A 25,431-nucleotide genomic window follows, 5' to 3' on the forward strand; every position below is an offset into this window, starting at 1 on the left:
CGTAGTGCTATGCTAAATTGATTTTCCTTTTACTTATTTTAACCGATTTCTTCTCCAGAAATAATGATCTCCTCCCCCTGTTAATGATTTTGTGGTCTAAAGAGGGAAATATGTATTTAAGTTCTATAATTTGTGTTATTACCATTTTTCTTATTCCTGTATTGCAAATTTCAAGTGTATGCTTGGTAAAATGTTAAACTAATAAATATATAAAATAAAGGAAGATTGAGAGGGGGCAATAAAATCCCAGCTCAATTTTTAAATAATTTTATAGAAAATAAACTGGGACAATTCATCACAGGGCATATTGATTAATAGGGCAGGGAGGTAACCTATTTTTTAGCCTGTAAAGGACGTTACAACCTGCTTGAGAGTAAAATGTCTGTCGTATGCAATCAACACACTCACATGTATTTTAAAATACATGCCCACCCTCTACCCAAAGTCCATCCCTGAGCACACCTGCTACACAAGCATGTGCACTGCCTATACTTTTAGGCATGACCTATCTACACTTGTTTATAAGCAAGAGAGTGCATGCATATCCTGAAAACCCAGCTGAACATGGGTAATCAAGCATGCAATAAGCCACACATGAACCACAGGAAACTGTCTACCCACCCTACCCTACTTGGCAAGTAGCAGCACATCTCTTCATTTTCTGTGCTAAATGTGGGATCCCCTCTCGAGTGCTAAAACCCAGTTTATTGTTGTTGGTTTGCTGAGCTCTGCATCCTTTGTAATCATGGGAATAGTGGTAACAGGTTCATTCAGGAGGAGTAACAGACTGTAGAAACACAGTTAAAAGGGGGAAAGAAAAGAAAACAAATCTATTAAAAAAAAAAAATAAGTGCTTAAGGAAGATAACCAGACATACATATAAAGATCAGAAAATAATTTAAAAGGAAATTAAGTTTTTGCACTAAAGAATTTAATGGTAATTTTAAAAGACTCCTTTTAAACTTATGTACATTTCTCCAGTTTATTTTATTTAGGCCCCCTTTTACAAAGCCACAGCTGGTGCCATAATGCAGACACAGCCCATTCACATTGCCATGTGAGTGTTAAAAAAAAAAAAAAAAGGGGAGGTTAGCAATTATACTGCCATCAGGTTAAAAGCACAGGAAGGTGGTTCACAAAGTCACAAAAGTAAAAGAGAAATTACAATACAAAAGAAAAAGAAAGAACAGAAGAAGATACAATATAGGGGAGGAAAAAGGATAGGAAAATTTTAGAGGGAAAGTACGCTTGCTCCTTTCAAAAATTAAACCCATAGAAAGCACCTATGCATATTTACCATTATTCTCACAAATGCCCAAGGGGTCCTGTTTACTAAGCCATGCTAGTGGCTTCCCCCGCAGCATTGCCAACACAGCCCATTCAAAATGAATGGGCTGTGTCAGCACTAGCACACAGCCAGCCATGCTAGCAGCTTAGTAAACCCCAGTGTAAATTTGCTATTTTACCGGCTTATGCATGCATTTACCCTGCCTGCAGGAATGCTTCTGTGCAGACAGTAGCCTTCTGTTTTATGTGCAACAAGCCTTATAAAATTACACTGTGTGTGTACACTAAGGACTATAAGTCAATATGCAAATTTGCCATAGACAGTTTTAACAAATCCACTACAGAATTCTGCAGCCCCTTTGACAGAATCTGAGCTGCGGTAGGAAGCTGGGAAGAGGGCTGGGAAGCCCTTGCTTAAAACTAATTTGCATTGCACAGCAGGCATTTTCTCTCTTACTCATTGCATAGAGAAGACAAAAGTGCATTAAAGTGATATTGTACAGAAGACATCAGTTTCAAAAGATTTGTTTTCCAGTTTACAACATTTTTTTTTTGGCATTTACAGCACATTAGTGTATATAATCCTACTTATATAAACACCATCAGTGCCACAGATCTGTTGTGTCACTCCTTGGCAATTAACTCCAAGAGAAGACCTCATCCAGAATTAACACCAAAACTATTTATCTTCACAGTATATTTAGTTCACGCTAAGACTCCATTTTGCCCACTTAATTTTCTATTTACAGATATAAAATTTGTCTAAGACAAGACAAACACCTCCTTACACCACATACTGACCATCTCAGTACGCTCTTCATCTTTGCTTTGTGCGACATTCAACTGTACACTGCCTGGCACATCCAGTATCTCCAGGGCCCAAACAAGAGGAAATCAATCATATTTCTTAAGACAATCATGGTCAGAAGAGAACTGGCAAAAAGATTTACAGACAGTTTACAGTTTAAGTTGCTCTGGTATCAGGGCTCAAGTCAAACCCCACGTTCATTTTTCAAAATGTCGCTCAAATTTAAACTTGAGAATCGCACACAATTGTTGGCTCCTTTACACTCAAGTTTGTTGTTTAAAACTTACATTTTTGGAGGTCTCTCTACATTCCAGGGCTTTCAGCTCAATTGCAACTGAGTTCTACTGGCCTACATTGCTAAGAATGTTCATTTACAAGTGCAACAAGCTTTTTCTTATTATATATCCTACACCTATCCCAGCCTAGCCACTGTCGTCAAATACTATCGCTTTCCAAACATGCAAGCCCTTGCTCACTAAAGGCAAGAGAAGAAGCACTCTCAGATGCTACTCAGTCAAGTAAATCACAATTCCAAGAATATACACCTCTCCTTAGAAACTCTACTGCCCCAAAATATAGTATTACTGAGTTGACCAGTACCAACAACAGTGAACATTAACTTTGAACTGAAAATAAATTAGACTTCAAATGCCTGCAGGCCTGAGCAGGAAGAGTGCTATGTTGGGCAATTGTGCCATAGGCTCAACACTGCTTTAACGGTGGAGCTCTATGACTGCAAAATAAATACATAAACTTTCTGCAAAGCAAACGCACATAACAAATGACAAACAAACACAAACATTTTATACACCTCTAAACACTTCTAATAGTACACCACATATAATCAGTTCTTCTAAAAGCAGCCCAGTTCTAGGCCTGTAAAAAGAGAGAGACGTGTTTTTCAGAAGTTCTTGGTGACGATCCCCGCACTGCAGAGAAAGACAAGGAAGATACAAATGCTATTGTTTCTGAATAAGCGGTGCAGTAGAGAAAATTGGCACAATGTGTCATTTTCAGGGGGGAGGGGAGGGGGGCCTTCAAGAACTGCCCTACTGCAACCCCTCTTTCCCCCACTCTCAAACCTGTCTTTTTTCAAATTACATTTTAGTAATGAAATTCTTACTTGCTAGAGCAGGGGTGGGCAACTTTATATGGAGGGCCGCAACATTATTTAATGTTGGAACTGGAAATGTACAGAGCTCCATAGACCTTCCTGGTTAAAGTAAAAATTTAACTACAACGGATGGAAAATTGCTAGGGTGGCTATTCTGAAAATATTTGCAAAGTACAGCATTTTAAACCACCAACATTCTGGTTAATGACATACTTCCCAGGTTTTGGGGAGGCCACATGCAGCCCACAGGCCACCCCTGTGCAGGAGTATACACTATTCCAAGTGTCCAGGATCGGACCTTAACACGCTGTCTTGCTGTCAGGGCTACCAACTGCTCATAAATTTACAAGCTGTTTGCTTCTAAATTGGACCTGTCCATAAAGACAAGTATTTTCAAGTAGCACCCTTCTCTTCCGGCTCCCTCTTGCATCTTTGGTGTATGGGTAACAGCTGGAAGTGAGATGCTGTTAAGCTGCAATATAGAGATCAAAGAGCAGCAGGGATAAACCCAGTGAACAAATTCCCTGTCCCTCCGGCCACAAAAGCTGGAGGTAGCAGACAGATATGTAACTGATAAGTGACAGAACATTACAGGAAGCATGAAGCTGGTGCAGGGGCTGCTGTGATTAGGCTGAGAAAGAGGAGGCAATCTAGAAAGGATCTGAGAAAATTAAGAAGGGAACAAAGTCCTCATGAGCTTGGCACAAAACAGGCATTCAGAAAGGCCAAATTGTGCAGCAACAGAGTTACTGAACTGCTATGTGCATACCCGTAGCAGGGTATGAAGTGGGTGGGAAGGCAGAGTGACTAAATATGGTAGGCCTAAACTCTGTCTTACCATTCACGGCAAAGGGCGAGAACCTTAAAACAGAAAGCCTGTGCAATTCTTCAAATAAAACGAAGCAAAACCACATCCGAGAGACTGAAAATAAGAAGGTTGGAGGAAGGGGTGTCACTTAAAAGCACACTTGAAAATTAGTAGGGAATTGGCCTGCTTTGCAGCAAAGATGACAAGGAAATGGCTCCATGAGAATAAATGAGGAAATCAGCATTGAGAAGACAGGGAGACAATGAGAGAAGTAGTCTGGGGAGAGCGGCTTATTTTGTTTCCTTTTATGTCCTATAAAAAGCGCATCAGTAGAAGTGTTTTGTGGGCACTAGCAATCCTATATGCTGGCTCTGGAAGCCCATCCTAGTAGTGCAATGATAATAAAAGGCCTTAATTCTTCTTAGGGGAACAAACCAGAAACAATAAAAATGCCCTGTCGTTTGCTTCAACAAGATGCGCAACCCAAACGACTGGAGCTTTCTGCACAGTAGCAATTACAACAGGAGGCTACAGCCAGGCTGAGACACCGAGGAGTACCATGTGAAACCAGGGTGCATTTAACTAATCTGAAACACGCCAGTGGATTTTTCTAAAAAAAATGTTCCATGTTAAAAAGGACTAGCAGCAACAAGAAATGAAACTTCTAGAAAGAGCTCTGGCCCAAACAGGAAAAAAAAAAAAAAAAAAAAGTTTTTCCTGAAATATTGAAGCTTTTACATTTTGAAAGGCTGTTTTGATTTAATTCCGCTTTAACCTGTCAAGTAGTTTTGGACCTCACAAGAGATTCACTCCACGGTGTCTTATCAATATCATTGTGTGCGTGGGGCTTTTTCTTTAGGCCTTTTAAAGTTTGGCAGTAGTTAAAAGCATGTGCCATTAGATGGGAGTTCTGTTCGTCCGGCTGAAGATCATCCGAGCAACTCAGTCCATGTCCTTATAACATTTGGTTCTCCTTTTCCACAGGTACCACTTCTATGATTTTGTCCTCAACATTATCTAGAACAGAGGGGGAAAAAAAAACAGTAAGTTAAATGACTCTATAGCTTCTTTCAGTTACAAAGCAGTGGGAAGAAATAGTGTTGTCTGTACTTCCCAAGCTTTCAATATATAGCATTTCACATTAACATTGAAGATGATAGCAGAAAAAGATACATCTGTTCATCCACTCTTTCTTTTACACTGCCAAGGGAACAGGCTAGCTACCAGTCACAGAATGAGACTCATTGACTAGGAGATTCATCATCTTCCTGTTCAATACTTCATCTTGGGTAGATAAAAGATCCCCCCACGCCTCACTTCTCTCACCTTTAACCTCAAAGCTCTGTAATAATCTAAATAACCAGCAATACTAGAGTGGTCACTGCCCAGAATCTGAACACTTGATCCCCTTAGTCGGCCAGACAAACCTGGCTGAGGCCCAGATGCACAAAGGTCCCGTTAAGAATTTGTCTATTTCCAAATCGGTAAAAATTACCAATTTGGAATACAGAGGGATTCCCAAAGAGAATCATATGCAATTTGCATGTGATATGGGGGAAGCCCGTCGGCGAGATGACCATGCACAGAACAGTCAATCGCTATGCGTGGCTGCTCTCCACATGATGCAGATGGCTCTCATACACAGAGAAAGCAGTAGAGGTAGCCTTTTTTTTTTTTTCAAGCACAAAAGTGCCTGGGTTTTTTTTGGATGGAGCATAATGTAGGTGGTGGCCGGGGGGGGGGGGGGGGGGGGGGGGGGGGGGGGGGGGGGGGACAGTGCTGGCTAATGTGCAGTGACTCAATGGCTGATGGGCAGACCTGTGTTGGGGCTCCCTGCCTCCCCGCTGCCAGGGATGTGGGAAAAGTGCAAAATATGCTCTCTGCTGCTCTTGGTTGTCATTTTCTGTGAGGAATCAGCATCAGGGCTTGGTTCCACCTCTAGCTGCTCTTGCTGCTTCCTTCTACTATCCAGCTGACATCCTGAAACACCCTATCTCCATGATAGACTCTCATTGGCTGGCTGCTGTCCCAATTCCTTCTCCCTGCAGGGCTTCCCTGATGACATCACTCTTTCTGAAGCTGCCCCCTCCAATGACAAGCAAAGCTGTGAGCTGATTGGATCCAAGCTTCCTGGTGTCCCCCTTCAGTAGTGAGTGGGCGGGAATCCCAGGCTGTTAGTAATATGTAATTTATCCTTAAAATCGAGCGTGGTACCGGAAGATTGGAGGGTGGCCAATGTAACGCCAATTTTTTTAAAAGGTTCCAGAGGAGATCCGGGAAATTATAGACCAGTGAGTCTGACGTCGGTGCCGGGCAAAATGGTAGAGACTTATTAAGAACAAAATTACAGAGCATATTCAAAAGCATATATTAATGAGAGAGTCAACATGGATTTAGTGAAGGAAAATCTTGCCTCACCAATCTACTACATTTCTTTGAAGGGGTGAACAAACATGTGGATAAAGGTGAGCCGGTTGATATTGTGTATCTGGATTTTCAGAAGGCGTTTGACAAAGTACCTCATGAAAGACTCCAGAGGAAATTGGAGAGTCATGGGAAAGGAGGCAGTGTTCTATTGTGGATTAAAAACTGGTTAAAAGATATAAAATAGAGAGTAGGTCAGTATCCTCAATGGAGAAGGGTAGTTAGTGGGGTTCCCCAGGGGTCTGTGCTGGGACCGCTGCTTTTTAACCTATTTATAAATGACCTAGTGATGGGAGTAACTAGTAAGGTAATTAAATTTGCTGATGACACAAAGTTATTCAAAGTAGTTAAATTGTGGGAGGATGGTGAAAAATTACAAGAGGACCTTACGAGACTGGGAGACTGGGTGTCTAAATGGCAGATGATGTTTAATGTGAGCAAGTGCAAAGTGATGCATGTGGGAAAGAGGAACCCAAATTATAGCTACGTCATGCAAGGTTCCACGTTAGGAGTCAAGGACCAAGAAAGGGATCTAGGTGTCGTCGTTGATGATACGTTGAAACCTTCTGTTCAGTGTGCTGCTGCGGCTAAGAAAGCAAATTGAATGTTAGGTATTATTAGGAGGAAAGGAATGTAAAACAAAAATGAGGATGTTATAATGCCTTTGTATCGCTCCACGGAGCGACCGCACCTCGAATATTGTGTTCATTCAATTATGGTCGCCGCATCTCAAAAAAGATATAGTGCAATTAGAAAAGGTGCAGAGAAGGGCGACGAAAATAATAAAGGGGATGGGACGACTTCCCTATGAGGAAAGGCTAAAGCAGCTAGGGCTCTTCAGCTTGGAGAAAAGGAGGCTGAGGGGAGATATGATAGAGGTCTATAAAATAATGAGTGGAACTGAACAGGTAGATGTGAAGCATCTGTTTACGCTTTCCAAAATACTAGGACTAGGGGGCATGTGGTGAAGCTACAATGTAGTAAATTTAAAACGAATTGGAGAAAATGTTTCTTCACTCAAAGTGTAGTTAAACTCTGGAATTCGTTGCCAGAGAATGTGGGAAAGGCGGTTAGCTTAGCAGAGTTAAAAAAAAACGTTTGGGTGACTTCCTAAAGGAAAAGTTCATAGACCATTATTAAATGGACTTGGGGAAAATCCACTATTTCTGGGATAAGCAGTATAAAATGTTTTGTACTTTTTTGGGATCTTGCCAGGTATTTGTGACCCGGATTGGCCACTGTTGGGAAACAGGATGCTGGGCTTGATGGACCTTTGGTCTTTCCCAGTATTGCAATACTTATGTACACTGTCCAACTGGTTTAGCCCATCTCTGTGCTTCTAGCGTAGGGGATGCTGTTTCCCAGAAGATGCTCTTTGTTTGGACAGACCCTTGTTTTCATTGAATTTGTTAAGTCACCAGTACTTTAATGCTTTGTTTTACACTTACATTTCAGCACTGAAATATTTCTTTTACCACGGTAGGCACTAGTGAAGTTTGTACTAATTCTAATTGCAATACTCCCCCCCCCCCCCCCCCCAGATTTCTTGCCAATAAAATGTCATCTGAAAGAGAAGCATGGCACAGGACCACCTCACACGTTCCTTTGGGTTTTACAACTTGCTCTGGGGGGTGGGGGGAATTAACCATTTGCTCCCACTGGCTTTCATACATGCAAAGAAGCTGTGTGTAAAGTTGGTGTACTTTTTTGTGCTCCAGCATCTTCCCTGCCTTTCTCCCTTCTCCTACTTGCGACCAGTGGCATAGTTATGGGGGGCCAAGGGGGCTACAGCCCCCGCAAATTTTGTCCGGACCCCTGGTTTGGCTGGCAGGGGGTCTCCAACCCCCACCAGCCGAAGCCTTCTTCAGCGCCAGTCTCCGGCATAGCCGCGTTCGCTGCCCTGCTGTTCTTTCTCCTCCTATGCACACTGACGCTCCTTTACGTGAAACTGAGCCGTTTCACATAAAGCCGCATCAGTGTGCACAGGAGGAGCAAGAAGAGCAGGGCAGCGGAAAGCAGCTGCACCAGAGGCTGGTGCTGAAGAAGGCTTCGGCTGGCGGGGGTTGGGGACCCCCACCAGCAAAGGTATTTGTTTTTGCACGAGGAACGACAAGGCAGTGAGGGGAAGTGGCAAGGAGGCGAGGTGGTGGGGGGGGGGGGGGGGGGGCAGCACTCAAAATCTGCCCCCAAACTTGGGCTCTGGTCCCCTCCCACCGTGAGGTCTGGCTACGCCCCTGCTTGGAACAATGAATGACAGCTCCAGATATCCCGTTAAAATTTCCACAGCCAAAAAAAGAAGAAGCGTACCTTTATTGAAGATATCTTCAAAGATAAACGTGCCAAATCTTCAATATCAAAGTATATCAATAAAAGAGCATGAAATCAGGAAAAGACGACACACGCTATGTTTCAGCTGGAGTGCCTGGCATCAGGAGTCAAGAAATCCTGTCACACTGCTCTTGTCGTGTACCAAGGTTATCAGTGGAAATGGTAAATAAGTTGCTTAAAAATGCATCTCACATTGATTAGTCACAGAGTCATACTCCAGCCGAAACATGGCTGTCATTTTTTCTTGAATTCATGCTGGTTTTTGGATATACTTTGATATAGAAAATTTGGCACTTTTATCCTTGTTGATGTCAATAAAGATACACTTTTCTTTTGGGGAGCTCTATTTTTGCTTATTCCCCTTTTGTTTTTTTGGTCATTTTTGACCTTTGTGAGGTTCCTTGCTCTTCATGGTTGCTTCTAGGACTTCTTGCGTTACAGAATGTGTAGTCTGCCAGACAGGTCCAACAGCTAGCCAACTCTACCACTGCCTAATGGCTAGGGCAGTGGCTTAAGGACCAGGGAAGCTAGGTTTCAAATCCCACTGCTGCTCCTGATGATCTTGGGCAAGCCACTCATTCCTCCATTGTCTCAGGTTCAAAATTAGATGTAAGCTCTCTGGGGACAGGGAAATATGTACTGTACCTAAAGTAATCTCACTTTTATTTACTACTGAAAACTGCACAAACTAAATCCTTTTCCCATCCCAAACTCAGACATGTGGTGACTTGCATTCATACTAGTACTTCTAACCTTTTATATCTGCTTTGTCATTCATTCTGGTTGCCTCAAACTGCTAAAGCTGTCTAGTATGGCACCACAAAAATAAACAGGAGAATACCAGTGTTGCTACAACTGCAAAACCTTTCCCAACAATTTAACTTTCTTGCCATCTTCTCAGCATTTTCACTACCAATCCAAACCTTAACCTTTTTTCTGAATTGTACACTTTTTTCTATGCCCGTCTGTCTCTCAAAGAAAGCCCAAACCAATTTCTTGCCAGTATCTTAAAGCTGCAATGGTTTCCACCTAATCCAGTTTGGGAAAAGAAAAAAAAAAAAAAAACCAAACCAAAACAAACATAACCCATACTGATCTTAACCCACCACCCTTTTGGATCCATTTAGTTTAAATCTTCCATATCTCATATTGGTGGAAGGAGAGGGAAGGGAGGGGGGGAGATCTTGCCTCAGTATCTTAACCATTCAATCCTGCCATGAATGAAGAGCCAGTTTCAGTCTGGCTATCCATCTATTCACAGCATCAAACATCCTACTTTTACGTGATCTAAGAATATGCATTCTGGGGGGGGGGGGGGGAGAGAAGAGTAGTTTCGATGGAGCAGAAGTGTGGTTGTGATGTTGCACGTACAACATACGTGCATAGAATGCACACATTTACATTTTTTTCCAGACCAAGTGTAAATTTTACCATCAGCATTTGAGAGCCTCCAAGGCTCATTTATAAAAGCATATAGCATGAGGGTAGAGAATACTGGTGTCCTTGTTCATACAGTGAAAAATCTTGACCCCAAACAAAGAAGATACATATAACCACACTCAAATTCAATCTCAAGTGAATAAGCTGCAGGTTGCTCAAACATTGAGACACAATGTAATGGAGTAATTTCTATGAATAGTGGAGGGTGGCCTAGTGGTTAGGGTGGTGGACTTTGGTCCTGGGGAACTGAGTTCAATTCCCGGCACAGGCAGCTCCTTGTGACTCTGGGCAAGTCACTTAACCCTCCATTGCCTGCCACATTGAGCCTGCCATGAGTGGGAAAGTGCGGGGTACAAATGTAACAAAAAAAAAAAAAACTGGCTTTAAATTGCTGACTCTGCTTGCAATCATTGCATCCTTTCAAGCAGTTAACAATATTGAGAAAAAATAACCCCTTTGCTCCATATATAAATGACAGTCAATAATTCAGTGTTTCACTGTGCAGAGCCATCTCAAGGGGACAGAACAAACAGCTAGAATGCAGAATCTAACCACTTCTCTTGAATATGGTTTCCACATATATGGACTTTTTGAACTGAGCTATATGGGCACATCCCTGTATTTATTTGGCTACTGTACAGTACAGGTACTGTTTTGATAGGATTTTTGATATATTAATATTTTCTTTAGATTAAAGATCTCCATGTTGGTGTCGCTACAACATGTGAAAAGCTACTGTGAGGACAACGTTCTCTATTCCTCTGTAGTCTCTTTTTTACCTTTCAGACAGGGTTTTTCTACAAGTACAGCTTGCCTTCCTCTGCCTCAGGTCAGCCTCATTCCCATCATCCCCATTGTAGTTGGCAGCTTGGTCCTTTGTGTCCTCTTTCTTTACTTCCTGTTTGTGCTCTTCAGCGTCTGAAAAAGAGATTCTGTGCAATCACTATACAAGCAGGACTTGTGAATTATTGCTTCTGTTACAGATGCTTTGTGGCAGAAAATTAATGTAGGGCCATCCTAATGGTCTAACGTACCAGACAAAAAAGGCTGCAAGTCAACACTGCTCAATGAATCCTAATCATATTTTTGCCAATCACGTTTCCTTCCTGCAGCAGTATCGTGTTAGCTTTTGCTGTTCTTCTCTTCCCCTCTGGGTAGATCTTCCTTCCCCTCTCCTCTCTGGGAAGGTGTGCGTTACCTCCATAGGTAGCCTAGCCTTTGTTAACATATATTTTTAAAACAGGCTGCACCTAAAGCATCCATGAACCAAGTTGCAATCTAAGCTTTGGCAGCAGAACCTCAGGGAATGAGAACCAATCTAAGGCAGTGGTTTCAAACCTGTCCTGGGGTCCCGTAGTTAGTTGGGGTTTCAGGACATCCATAAACATGTATGAGAGCGATCTACTTATAAAGGAGGTAAGCAAGCTTGCCAATCTGTCTCATGTATATTTCATTGTGGATATCTTGAAAACCTGACTGGCTGGTGGTCCCCCAGAACAGGTTTGAGAACCACTGATCTAGACTATATCAAATGAGATCTGTGAATTTTTGAATTGCAAGGAAGTTTATAATATAAATTAGTGAAAGTTTAAGTGCACACTTTCAGTTTTGAAAACTTATTTTTCACAGGAAAGCCATTTCCATTAGTTTTGATGTATGCTGTTTCACCTCCAAAATGTAAGAACAGCAGCTTACAACCTGCAAAATTTTATTATTTATGGTTCATTTCTACCCCACAATTTTCCCACAATGCAGACACGTGGCTTACTAAATTATAAAAAAAAGATATATCAAAATGCATCAAAAACTTTAATAGCCTATTCTGAAAAGATGACCTTCATGGAACCAGGCTGTTAAAAGGGAGATACAGCAGGCTTTAAACTAGAACCAGAGGGAAAGCACAAAGCATGGCTCAGGAAAGGTGGCAACCAAGGCAAAGGACAAGCCCAGGTGCCTTTAGAAAAGATCAAACAAAGACAGTAAATAATCCCTGCTGATTGCAAAACAGGTTGTAGATAAAAACCAACACAGGTTTTTATTTTATTTTTAATCAATTTCACAATTTTAAACAGAATAAACTTGATTCAGAAAAGATAGGTAATATTGAACATATTAACAATTACTTTTTTTACAAGCATCTATTTATACTATTATCTATTCTCTAGTCCACTATTAAGAAGAGGACAAGGTACAATTCCATGAACATTGTTATAACATTTTAAATGAAAATTAGAAGCGAAACACGGATCAAATTATTATATTACGGAGTAGGAGAAGATATTGCTATAGGCTGCAAAACTGGAGTTACAACAGTCTTCGAGTCCAAGAAAGATATTAAATGTGTAGGATCATAGAAAACATTTCACTGAGTTACGTTTTAATACACACTCACAAGGAAAATTTTACCAAAATAAACCACCTAATAGCACCACCCGCGGGCGGAGTTTAAGAAAAAATGGACGCTTTTTTTGGGTTGCTCTAGCAATATCTGGAAAAATTCTAATTTTACAATTCAGAAAAAGCTTTCTCTATGACGGAAAATTGTCTCAATATCCAGTCTCTATCCGGTTGTAATACAAAAGTCACAATCAAGGTAGCTGGTTTAATAACATTATCATCTTCAAAAATTTGAGTTAAATTTAAAGTGTCAAATGTAACTTCGGCTTCTTCAGAAATTGGTTGATTAGTATTCTTCCTTTTATATATTGACAAATAATATATTTTACAGACTGGAGGATAAGCCTGTTCTGGAATTTTCATATCTCTGATAGATACTTTTTGAAAGGATCAACAGCTGGAACTTTAGGAAAATTTATCAATGTTTTAGATCTCTGTTGATTCTCCATATTCTCCATCTTATATTTCAATATCAAATTTCTTTAATCAAATTTGAGTTTGTTGGAGCGATCTGATATAACATTAGTCAATCTGTTTTTCCATAGTTAAAATTTTTGTTTCCAGCAGGGATATGTTCTCCGATGGAACTTGAGTATAATGGATTACAGGGAGTAATTTTGGGAAAATGAAGTTTCCAAAACTTAAAAGAGCTTCCCATAGTGTCCAAGGTAATAGTGGAAGGCTTAACAGGCAAAAAAGACTTACTCAAGTCTGTATTTCCTCCGAAGACTGTTTCTCCATAGCGGCTTCAGGGTCTGCAGAAACGCAGACTCTCTCCTGGGCCTCACTCATCTGAGCAGTTGTATCAGGCGGATTAACACAGCGACCCGACCCCCGCTTCAGGAAACACTCCTTGCGTATCAAAGCTAGGGGTTTCCTGACCACGTCGCTGTTCCACTGCCAGCATGAGTGAGGCATCCAATCTTCAGGGCTGACAGAAGTCTCAACCTCAAGCCGGGGGAGCAGGTCACCTCCCACTACTCCCCTCCAGCACAGGAGACCAGCCCCCAAAAAAGTTCGGGCGTAGTAAAGCAGTCCATAGGTCCAACCACAGGAATAGCAGGCGTAGCGGGGCCAACGCGCTGCTTACCCCCTCCTTTTAGGCATAGTTAAGTAGGAAAATTTCCTTACAAATCAAAGAGTGAAGGTTAGGAGCAGGGCTGCTTGACCGCTTTCGCTTCACACCGTCATCTTGTCCTCTGGCCCTGACACCCCCAACACAGGTTTTTAAATGTCTGTATACAAATGCTAGAAGCCTAAAAAAAAATAAGATCAGAGAGAGCATATATAGCACTAAATGAAGAGTTAAGATATAATATGTATCTCAGAGACCTGGTGGAAGGAACTACAACATCAATAGGACAGATAAATGGATATAAGAAAGAAGTAGCAGGAGCTGTAGAGAACAGATACAGTAGAGAAGCACCGTGTGAGCTGCTGACCAGCCCAGTTCCCTGGGTCCCAAGGGAAGCCAAGGAGGACAGATGGGTCTTTAGAGCGTTCTAAATTTCTGATAGAACTGATCACTATGGAGATCTATGTGAAGGAAGTTTCAATAGGAGGGGGCAATGTAGAAGAAAACAGAGTGATGGGTACACTCAAGCTAAAGAGCAGCAAATCTCCTGGACCGGTTTGTCTATATACCAAAGGACCAAAACGCTGAAACAAAATTGCAGTTGATTTATTAGATATCTGTAGTCTACCATTATCATCTGCAGTACCTGAAGCGTGGAAAGTGGCTAGGCAGTAATGTCCTGTTGTGGTTAAATGATTGGAAAAAAAAAACAGTAAAGATTAAATGGCCAATTCTCCCAATGGATGAAGGTAAATAGCAGGACCTGGTACTTGGACCAGTGTTTTACAATATGTACTGATAATTTGGAAATTGAAACAGTGAGTAAAGTCAACAAATTTTAAGATTATAACAAATTATGCAAAATTGCTAAATGCATGTTAACTGTGAGAACTGCAGGAGGATCTTAGAAAACTGGAAGACTGGGCAATTAATACGGATGACTGTAATGATGCACGTTAGGAAGAAAAACCAAATTATAGCTTACAGTGCATGATGCGGGTTCCACATTATGAGTGACCACTGAGGAAAAGAATTTAGGTGTCATCATGGATAATGTGTTGATATCTTCTGTTCAGCGTGCAGACACAGCCAAAAAAAATCCAAACAATGTAAGGAATTATTAGGAAAGGCATAAAGAATGAAACAAAAATATCATAATGTCTCCGACTGCACCATGGTGAGACTACACCTTGAGTACCGAGTGCAATTCTGGTTGCCCCATTTAAAAAAACAAACAAACAAAAAAAAAAGATATAGCAGAATTAGAAGAAGTATAGGGAAGGGTGATCAAAGTGATTAATGGGATGATGGAATGACTGATATGAAGGAAGTTAGGGCTCTTCAGCTTGGATACTACAATAGCAACATACAAGACTACCTTATCTGCTCACATTGCCACAAAATCTATCTTCTTATTGAAAACTTCTAGTTAAACTACAAAATAATGATTAACACTCCCTCCTCCTCCTCGAAAAAGGTGTTACAATATAACACAATTTCAAGAGCAACAGGAAGGATATCCTGTGACTGTCACTAAGAATTATAATTGGTCTTTTTTCTTACTTAAAAGTTAATGGCAGGAGAATGTCATCCATATTCTTTATATAATACCAATTGTATCTTTACTCTGGACTGGCGAAAGCCATGACGGAAAATTGTAAGCCACATTGAGCCTGCAATAGGTGGGGAAATGTGGGACACAAATGCAACAAATAAATAAAGAAAGCAATGCACCGATCTAGATGGCTGCATAACCTGTAAGCTCTGAACTCCCTTCCCAAAAATGTGCTTATCCATTGCCACCTGCAGTTAAATTTGTGCTCACATCGCCTCCCAAGACTGGTGGAAGTGATATCGGAACTTAAAAGTATCCGACGCTGTGGATGCTCCACTCCGCAAATCAGGCGATAGGGCCCTGTGCTGGCCGCCACCTGAATGGAGTCCTCACTGGGTGAGGAGGAGTATGTATTGGTATCTGAGAAAGGGACCTGAAATGACATCTAGGTAACCTCCGCCATGAGTTCAAAGCAATGCGCTCTGAGATTTTTGGATAAGATTGATGTTATGCATGTTTATCTGTGCGAGCTGGGTACAATGATAGATGTTGATGGAGGAGCATACTAACCCCCCCCCCCTGAAGCGCATGCTCAGACCGCAGTGCACTTATTGAAACGTGAGGAGCTTCAATTAAACTCTACGATGTGAAGAAAGCGAGGGGACAGATATTCCAACCATTGTACAAACCCTATATGCCTAGCTTTTGGAGTGTGGCCTGGTGGAGCTGGAGAAGACGCACCAAGCTGCAGAACAGACCATGACATTGTAAATAAAATTTGCAATGCTTAGGTGATTCTATTTGCTTCCAAGGTGTGCTTAATCAGGTCTGCCAGGATATTTCTTATTTACATTAGCTAAGATATGCTAGATATGTCCAGTACTGGAATGCCCATATAAAGAGAACAATCAAATAAAAATGGCCTTTCCCTTTAAGTCCTTTGCTTGGAGCCACAGGGAAATTATAAAGTTAAAATGGTTGATGAAGCATGGACGATTTACAGGAGGCAGGTATTGCTGTGGTCTCTTCAACACCACCTTTGCCTACCCTCTGCTCCTGTGCCAGCACCAAAGTTGTGGGTGTTTAGTGACAGCTGGTCTCTGAAATAGCAGAGGCTGTAGACACCCTACAAGTTGTGCGGAGCTTAGTGTATGTTATACAACTGCACTGTGCTTTGGACATCTGAAGTGAACATGTCCTACCTAGCTCAATTGGACACCTGTCTGTTAAATTTGTGAATGTATGTGGGGAAAGAGGAGTGTAATTATTCAAGCATGATTGGTTTAAAGTAATGGGAGTGAGAGTGATAAATGTGTCACATGTGGGGGGAAGGGCAGGGTTATATTTGAGTGGGTGGCTCAGGCACTTCTACAGACCTCACATTGGTGGTGGTGGGGGGGGGGGGGGATCTGGTTTGTGGGTACAAGGGGGTTAAGGACTTTTGCCAGAACATGGGATCAGAGATTGGTGTGGGAGAACTGGAGTTCTTGTTTATGGGGGGGGGGGGAATGTCCTTATATCTGTTTAATTACATTTGTCTATTGCAACCTTTAATGTGAAGGGACTGAACTCTCCAGCTAAGCAACAGCGTCTATATAAGGGACTAGAGCAACTGAGATAATCTTTTCTTTTCTTACAGAAAACACATTTTAAGGTGATGAGGGGGGTCTGCTTCAGTTCAGACTCTATCCCACTTCCTTGTTGTCCTCAGCTAATACAAGTTCTAAGATGTGGGGGCTGCAATTCTAGTGCTCAGGTTGTTAAAATCAAGAAACACAGGTGGCTGTTACTTATTTGTCCACTACAAATGGGCACTGGCAGACCTTACCCTGGCAAATTTATATGCTTTCAATGCACAGCACTGCAGGCAAGGAAGGACAGAACTTGGAACACACTGATGTGAACTTGCATGACTCATCCCGATTCGCTGGCACTATATGCTGAAAGATTGCCACATGCACAAACCAGTAGGTCAGGTGACCTCCGATGCATGTGCTTGGGTCAGAGCTGAAGCCTGTGCGTCAACCAGGGAGCAGAGAGGGTTAACCCTTTAGTGGCCAATGTTCCCATCAATCTGTTCCCAGATGGCTTATTACGGGAACATTTGACACTAAAGGGTTTTAATGGAAGAATTTCTGCATCTGCACTGTTAAAGCAAGGAGGAGGCGGCGGTAGCATTCAAAGAACTTGGTACTTGGTAGGTGAGAGGCTGGTGCAGGTGCAGCTTACAGTTTCATTGGAACCCCGCAGAATTGCTTCCATCCCCAAGGGAACCCCACAGCCCCAGAGATTCCCATCGAATTCCTGTGAACCCCGTTCCCATGCAGGTCTCCATTGTCCAATTAGCAGGTGGAGAAAGAGAACTGAAAAATGAGTTGACAGCTCCTGGCATCCAAGTCCAGCTCCTCAGCATTTACATAGACAAGTAGTAAGGAGAAACTCAGAATAAACAACTCCTCATTAACCTAACACTAACCAGACAAAGCAAACATGTTGACCTCTCATCTCTGGACAACTTGTATAGAACAAAAGACAGAACACACAAGGCAGGCGGTCCGCCAAATCCAACGTGGAAGATAGTAATCATTGTGAAAAAATTACAAGAGGGACCTTATGAGACTGGGAGACTAGGCGTCTAAATGGCAGGCGACGTTTAATGTGAGCAAGTGCAAAGTGATGAATGTGGGAAAGAGGAACCCAAATTATAGCTGTGCCGTGCAAGGTTCCACATTAGAGTCACAGATCAAGGAAGAGATCTAGGTGTCATCGTTGATGATACGTTGAAACCTTCTGCTCAGTGTGCTGCTGCGGCTAAGAAAGCAATAGAATGTTAGGTATTATTATTAGGAAAGGAATGAAAAAACAAAAATGAGGATGTTATAATGCCTTTGTATCGCTCCATGGTGCGACCAGCACCTCGATATTGTGTTAAATTTCTGGTCGCCGCATCTCAAAAAAGATATAGTGGAATTAGAAAAGGTGCAGAGAAGGGCAACGAAAATAATAAAGGAGATGGGACGGCTTCCTTATGAGAAAGGCTAAAGCGGCTAGGGCTCTTCAGCTTGGAGAAAAGGTGGCTGAGGGGAGATATGTAGAGATCTATAAATAACGAGTGGAGTTGAACAGGTAGATGTGAAGTGTCTGTTTATGCTTTCCAAAAATACTAGGACTAGGGGGCATGCGATGAAGCTACAAAGCAGTAAATTTAAAATGAATCAGAGAAACTTTTTCTTCACTCAAAAAGGAATTCAACTCTGGAATTCGTTGCTGAGAATGTGGTAAAGGCGGTTAGCTTAGAAGAGTTTAAAAAGGTTTGGACGGCTTCCTAAAGGAAAAGTCCATATGACCATTATCAAAATTGGATTTGGGGGAAAATCAACTATTCTGGATAAGCAGTATAAAATAGTACTTTTTGCGGATCTTGCCAGGTATTTGTGACCTGGATTGGACACTGTTGGAAGCAGGATGCTGGGCTTGAAGGACCTTTGGTCTGTCCCAGTAAGGCAATACTTATGTACTTAAACTTTAATAAAAAGGAGTATAAAAGCCATCACACAAACTTACCCAGCTAGTGTAACACTTCAAATCAGACTGGCTGGTACAGCCATTAAAACGTTTAAAAGCACTACAAATGTAGAGATAAAATGTCCACCATTGTTAAAGAAAAAACATATGGGCAAAAAGGAAACTTAAAAGAGGTTGTCGGCCATAAACAAAATATGTACTAACATGCTCTGAGATTAGTCTTTTCCTGAGAACGTTGTGTAGTCAGTAAAATCCAAACATGATGTGGCATCCTAGCTTATATGCACACTGTCATGCATACATAATGAGCATAAAAAATGTCTAATGCAGAATACATCTTAAAGTAACTCTGAATCCAAAAACAGTGGTAATCATAAAATAGAGTAAAAAAAATCATAATAATTTAAAACTGTTAAAATGTAACATAAAAGAAGTTGACACCCATTTTATATCGCTAAAACATCCAAACCAAACATGGAAAATGAACATCTTAAGATGTTCTAGGATCTATAACTAAAATCACTGTAAAAAACAAAACAAAACACAAGCATCTAGGTCTCTAAAAATCAATCAAAATGATTTAAAAAATGCTGAAACACATTGAAGACAGTCCTATTGTTACAAGAAATGATTCTATGCATTCCACTGATCTCACTGTGTTTCAATGATGTCATCAATACACTCCAACCATGGAAGAAATCTCAGAATATCAAAAAGTCCTTTAAATATATAAACATCTAAAAGCTACCAAACATACTAAAAACAGTGAAAGACAACCAATTATAGATCCTACCAGACCATAAAGTGAAAAAAAAGGTGATAAAATATGGGTAACAGCAGACAAATGTAGAGGCTGACCAAAGACAAATCACCACTGGAGATATAGTCCAACAGTCTTTATTAATGCAAATAAGGAAGGACCCAACACGGTCCGTGTTTTGGTGCTTGTAAGCGCCTACATCAGGGGTCAAGTAATAAACTCTATGAGTCAAGAGATAAATAATTAAAACATTAAAAACATGACAAAATAAAGATAAACTAAAAGCAACCAATTGGTTGCTTTTTATTTTGTCACATGTGTTTAATCATATTGTGTTTTTGAAAAGTACTATGTTTACCTCTTGCCTCATAGTTTGCATTAAGAAAGACTGTTGGACTATATCTCCAGTGGTGATTCATCTTTGGTCAGCCTCGACTTTTGTCTGCTGTGACTCTGTCGTAGAGAGATCTCCTGCTTTTTTCAAGAAAAATATGGGAAAGCCATCTCATAAAAAACATTTCAAAGGGATCAGTTTAGAAACAATATATTCTGGATTTTAAAAAAACAATGTAAAATTACAAAAACCAACAGAAATGCAGTCAGAATGTCCACAACAATTTGTTACTATGATGAAGTACAAAAAATATCAAAAAGTGGTTGCACAGATAGACCACGAACAAAGGAACTCTGAAAAATCAAGTTCTTGGTTCAAACCATGGGGTGTTACTGTACTTATATATGAATCTTTGCTCAGTCTGCCATATAGTTTGTCCAAATCACCACCCCCCCCCCCCCACCCCACCATGAGGGACATGGCATGCTGAGAATGTAAAAACAGTAATCTTCAAAAACGTGATACTTGAGACAATAATAGTTAGAAGGATCCAAGATGGCGACCGATTGAGTAGCGTCAACGGACGCACTTTCGATCCGGCCCACGCGAACGCCACTGAGTTCCTACCCATCGAAGATGGGCAAGCGTAGGGGCAAGGTTCGGGCTGTTCCCTCCATCCCAAACGGAGTGCCCCATCTCCAGCAGACGACGCTGGACCGCTTCACAGTGCTTCCTAGTCCCAAGATGGCGTCTACCTCCAACTGCAGGAGCCTGCTCTCTGGAGCAGGACAGCAGCGTAGACGGGGCTTCCTTAGCCCTGTTGAGCGTGCGGCGCCCCCACAACCTGGAAGGGAGAATCTCCAAGCAAGCCCTGACAACGTGGCAAGAGTCCCGATTGAGCAGGGAGGGAGTTTGCTAGAGAAGACATCTGGAGCTGAAAACTTGGAACCTGAAAAAACAACTTCTCCTGTTGTGTCTTCTAGGGCAGTGAGTATATTGGAGCAAGTTTCAAAAGCCCCCCTACAGACTGTATAATGGGAGAGGTAGTTAAACCAGCCGTAGTGACTTTAGAGTCACTTTGGGACTTGACTTCTAAGACCCAATCTGCATTGCAAACAGTAATTTTAAAAAATATGGGGACAATTAAAGTTTTGTCAGAGACTGCGCTGATTCAGTTAAAATCTGGTGAAAGCCAAGCGTCCGGTTAAAAGACTGTCTGAGAAAGTTGGAAAAATTGAACTTGTGGAACAAACTTTACTAAAAGAACAAGAATTTACCCTAAGACATCTGGAATACTTGGAAAATCAATCTAAGAGACTAACTTTGCGTTTATAAATTTCCCCGAGGTCACCATTGATTGTCCCGACACAAATGGTTAAAAAGTATTTAATGGAAACTCCGGGAATGCTTGAAAGCTCATTGCCCCCAATAACTAGGGCATATTATTTACAGACTGGTGTTAAGACACCAGAAAATATTTCAGAACAGGGAGCAATGGGTTTAACAACATTCCTAGGGTCGTCTCTTGAGGTGATAACACAAAGAACTACATTGCTTGTAACCTTTGCACTGAAAATGGACAGAGACGCAGTACTTAGGCTTTCATTTAGGCATCTGGACTCATTATTTTTGGGTTCAAAGGTGAGAGTGTTCCCGGATTTATCCAGGGAAACTCAAAAGAGACGCAAGATGTTTTTGCTATTGCGCCCAAGAGCTTTGGCAATTGGGGCAAATTTTCTTTTGAGGTATCCATGTGTGTGTAGAGTAATCTTGCAGTCCAAGCATATCAATTCTTGACCCAAAACAATTAGAAGATTTTCTAAAAAGCAGAGAAGAGGTCAACATACAAGTCTAGTCACTTATGCAACGCTGTATGCAGACTTGAGTAACCCAATTGGGATAGTAGCTACTTATTTGAATTTAATATAATTTGAAACTGCTTGTTTTAAGCAAGAATTCTTTTCTATTTCTTTCTTGGATCGTTTTCATGATTATAGTGGTCGTTAGTAAATTATTATTATTTCCTGTAGAATTTATTTTTAATATTGGATGGAATTTAATTCGATTTGTGCATTATCACTCATAAATATATGTTTGATAAAAGTTTAAATAAAGATTTAAAACAATAAAACGTGATACTTCTCTATGGAGTGCTGCACCAGCGGTTACTCAGTAAACATAGTAAACATAGTAGATGACGGCAGAAAAAAGACCTGCACAGTCCATCCAGTCTGCCCAAGAAGATAAATTCACTTCCTTTAAGTGTACTTTTGTGCTCCAAAATCCATATAGAGGGATCCACATGGACATTTTGCAATATAGATGATGCTAAGCTTTACAGTTAGTGGAGCTTCTAAGTTGAAATCTGTCACCAATCATGGAATGAACAAAATGTTAATATTGACTCTACACAAAGAGCATGATCCATACTTATAATGTCCCACAGGTCTTTGACTATCTGGGTCAATGTGTCCTTTGAAAGGCAGAACGGACAAAATCTGAAAGATATCCTTGTTCATTCATGTGAGAAATCATCTCTATTTTTGCCAATATTTACCTAAAATCCTGATGATGTCATGATAGATATTTATTTTATTTTTGTTACATTTGTACCCCACACTTTCCCACTCATGGCAGGCTCTATGCGGCGGGCAATGGAGGGCTAAGTGACTTGCCCAGAGTCACAAGGAGCTGCCTGTGCTGGGAATCAAACTCAGTTCCTCAGTTCCCCAGGACCAAAGTCCACCACCCTAATCACTAGGCCACTCCTCCTCCTCCTGTGAATGGTAGTGCACATACAACATTATTGGGTTCTCTTTTTCTTGGCTGTAGTAGCATATCCCTATCAGCAGCTGCAGCTCCGCTGTACCCTTGGGCGATAGCCTCAAAGGGATACCCATGTCCATCTCATTTTCCTGTTTTTATGTTTTTAAACAAAGTCCTTTGAACACAAACGTTTGCATCTTAGGATTTGGCTGTATGGCAGATTCATTTCAATGTATGATTATGACAGCTCTTAAAGTCTAATAGGTTTTCTGTACAAGTCACTCTGGAAGGTCACATCTTCATATTTAATTCAGATGTCTTGGAAGGGACGCATTTCTATCAAAACATCTGAAATTTAAGGTTTACATTAAATTCATTCAATGTTTTCCAAAAATCCTGGAGTTCCTTCTCTGTTTCTTTCCAGACTATGAGGATGTCATCAATATAGCTTCACCATAATGCAATTTGTTCATTCTATATCTTTTGTTTGAAGAATTTTCTTAAAATGCTACAATATATAGAGGTTTGCCACCAAGGGGGGCCATGTTTGCCCCCATGGAGGTGCCTTTCATTTGTTGGTAAAATTACTATCAAAAACAAACAAAAAAAAAAAACTTTTTCTTCAGGGCTATTGCTGCCAAATCAACTAAATTCAACTGGAACGCAGTGACAAAATGCATCCATTACTTCAATGGCTTCATCCTGCAGGATATTTGTGTATGACTCTATGTCCAATGTCACTAGAAGTACTTCACCTGCAACCTGTACTTCTTTTAATTATTACTGATGTCAGCAGTCTCTCTAATGTAGGAGGTAATTTTTGGGACCACAGGTCTTAAAAATATGTCCACAAAAATAGACAAAGATTCTAAAATAGACCTAATCGCTGCCACAATTGGTATGCCTAGAGGATTAGTTAGAGATTTATGTATTTTTGGAGGATATAGATTGTAAGTATAACAGGATTCTTAACTTGCAGAAATTCAAGATCTTGAGTTGTCAGCAATCCACTTTCTTCAGTTATGGCTATAGAGAGTTTCCAAGCCTGAAGCAAGGTAGCAATGACTGAATCAGAATAGCTTTTCATCTCAGAGCCCTTTCGATGGCCAAGCCTAAGACCAAAGAGGCAGTGATCCTCCATGAGCACCGGATCGTGCTTCAATAGGCCATATATCTGCAGAAGACAGAGGATCCCCACGTAGCAGCTGAAACAGGTCCGCATACCATGACCTCCACGTCCAATTTGGGCTACAAGAATTATTCAAACCCATTGCAATGTGCTTTTCATCATTTGGCCCACTATGGGCCAAGAGGAAGACATACAGTAGATGTACCTCCAACCAGGGCTGCAGTAGGGCATCAAGCCCTGTTTTGTTTTCCCAATGTACACATTAGCCTGCAAATAGGTGGGAAAATGTGGGATACAAATGTACCAAATAATAGTAATAACTTGGGCCCTATGGCATTCCTTTTTATCGCCATCAAGTCCAGAAGTGGAGGAGAACGCCCATCAGTCCATTATCAACAGAAAACCCTGGCTAGATAGTTCCCATTCTCCTGGATACAAGGAGTGCCAGCTGAGAAAGTCCCCTCCACATTCAAGGATCCAGTGATATGAGCTGCCAACAAGCAGAAAAAGAATTTTTCTCCCGCCTAACTCATGAAGGGAGGCCGCCTCCGCCACCATCGGATAACTGCAGGGCCTGCCTTGCTTGCTGATATAAACCACCACCGTTGCACTCCTCAGAGAAAACTTGGCCCGGAGCCCCCACCAGAAGGGAGCAAAGTCAAGTAAGGCATTCTGCAGTGCCCTTAGATTCAAGCCATTTATTGTCCACCAGATTCCAGTTCCATCCAGGTGCCATAATGAGATCCCCAACCTGACTTGCTAGTGTCCATTGCCACAACCTCCCATTGTATGATCGGGAAGGGAGTTCCGAAGGTCAAATTACTGGGTGATGAGCACTGCATCCTCTGTCTGGCAACCAGTGTCCCAGGAAGATGGAAGTCATACTTCTGTGACAACCGGAGACCAGTGGCTGAAAAGAGACTCCTGTAACGGCCACATATCAGCCCTTGCACATGGCACCACTTCCATCACTGCTGTCACTGACCCCAGAACCTGAACCATAGGCCCTGCCTTTACTGAAGATTAATCTGTTGAACCAGCTTCGATCTCCTGCATTCTGTGAGGAAGATCCTCTCCCTTGCAGTGTTGAATAGAACACCCAGATACTCCAGTGTCTGTGATAAAGTTAGTCTGTTCTTCTCAAAATTGACCATATAACCCAACGACTGCAGAAGATGGAAAAGTTTGTCTTTTGCCACATCAGAACATGGCGGCGAAAGATGCTGTTTGAATAGGATGATGCACAAATGAGCCAATCATCAAGATACAGGTGAACTGGTTCCCTGGTCACCACCATCATAAACTTTGATAACCATTCTTGGTGCCACAGCAAAGCCGAAGGGCAAAGTTCTGAACTGGAAGGGATGGCTCAGCACCAAAATACACAGAAATCTCTGATGCAGCAGCCAAGTATGCCTGCTTGAGATAGAGGGCAGTCAGAAATTCTCCCACTTGAACCGAGGCTATGACTTCTCTTAGTGTTTCCACGTGAAAGCAGAACACTCAGAGGCAGCGGTTTAGACCCTTGAGATCTAAGGCTGGACGAAAGGTGCCTTTCTTCTTTGGAACAATGAAGTAGACCAAGGGGCTCAGCCTTCCAAAGTTCCATAGAAACCTATGGAACTTTGGAAGGCTAAGTGCTTTGAAAATATGCTCCAAAGTATCAGCCTTGTCCCTGTTC

General features: G+C 41.5%; 1 protein-coding gene across 5 annotated transcripts in view; it reads right to left on the minus strand.

Moving 5' to 3' along the window:
• Nucleotides 1–217: 217 nt before the first annotated feature.
• GOLM1 (golgi membrane protein 1) overlaps nt 218–25,431 on the minus strand; it is a 175,835-nt gene continuing 150,621 nt past the window's right edge. For all 5 annotated transcript variants that reach the window (XM_030193680.1, XM_030193681.1, XM_030193677.1 and 2 more), the window contains 2 exons: nt 10,989–11,127; nt 218–5,034 (listed from right to left, as the gene is read on the minus strand). In XM_030193680.1, the coding sequence (XP_030049540.1) occupies nt 5,031–5,034; nt 10,989–11,127 (143 nt within the window). In that variant the 3' untranslated portion in view covers nt 218–5,030. The remainder of the gene's footprint in view (nt 5,035–10,988; nt 11,128–25,431) is intronic.

Source organism: Microcaecilia unicolor, chromosome 2 (genome assembly GCF_901765095.1).
Source record: "Microcaecilia unicolor chromosome 2, aMicUni1.1, whole genome shotgun sequence".
Lineage (NCBI taxonomy): Eukaryota > Metazoa > Chordata > Amphibia > Gymnophiona > Siphonopidae > Microcaecilia > Microcaecilia unicolor.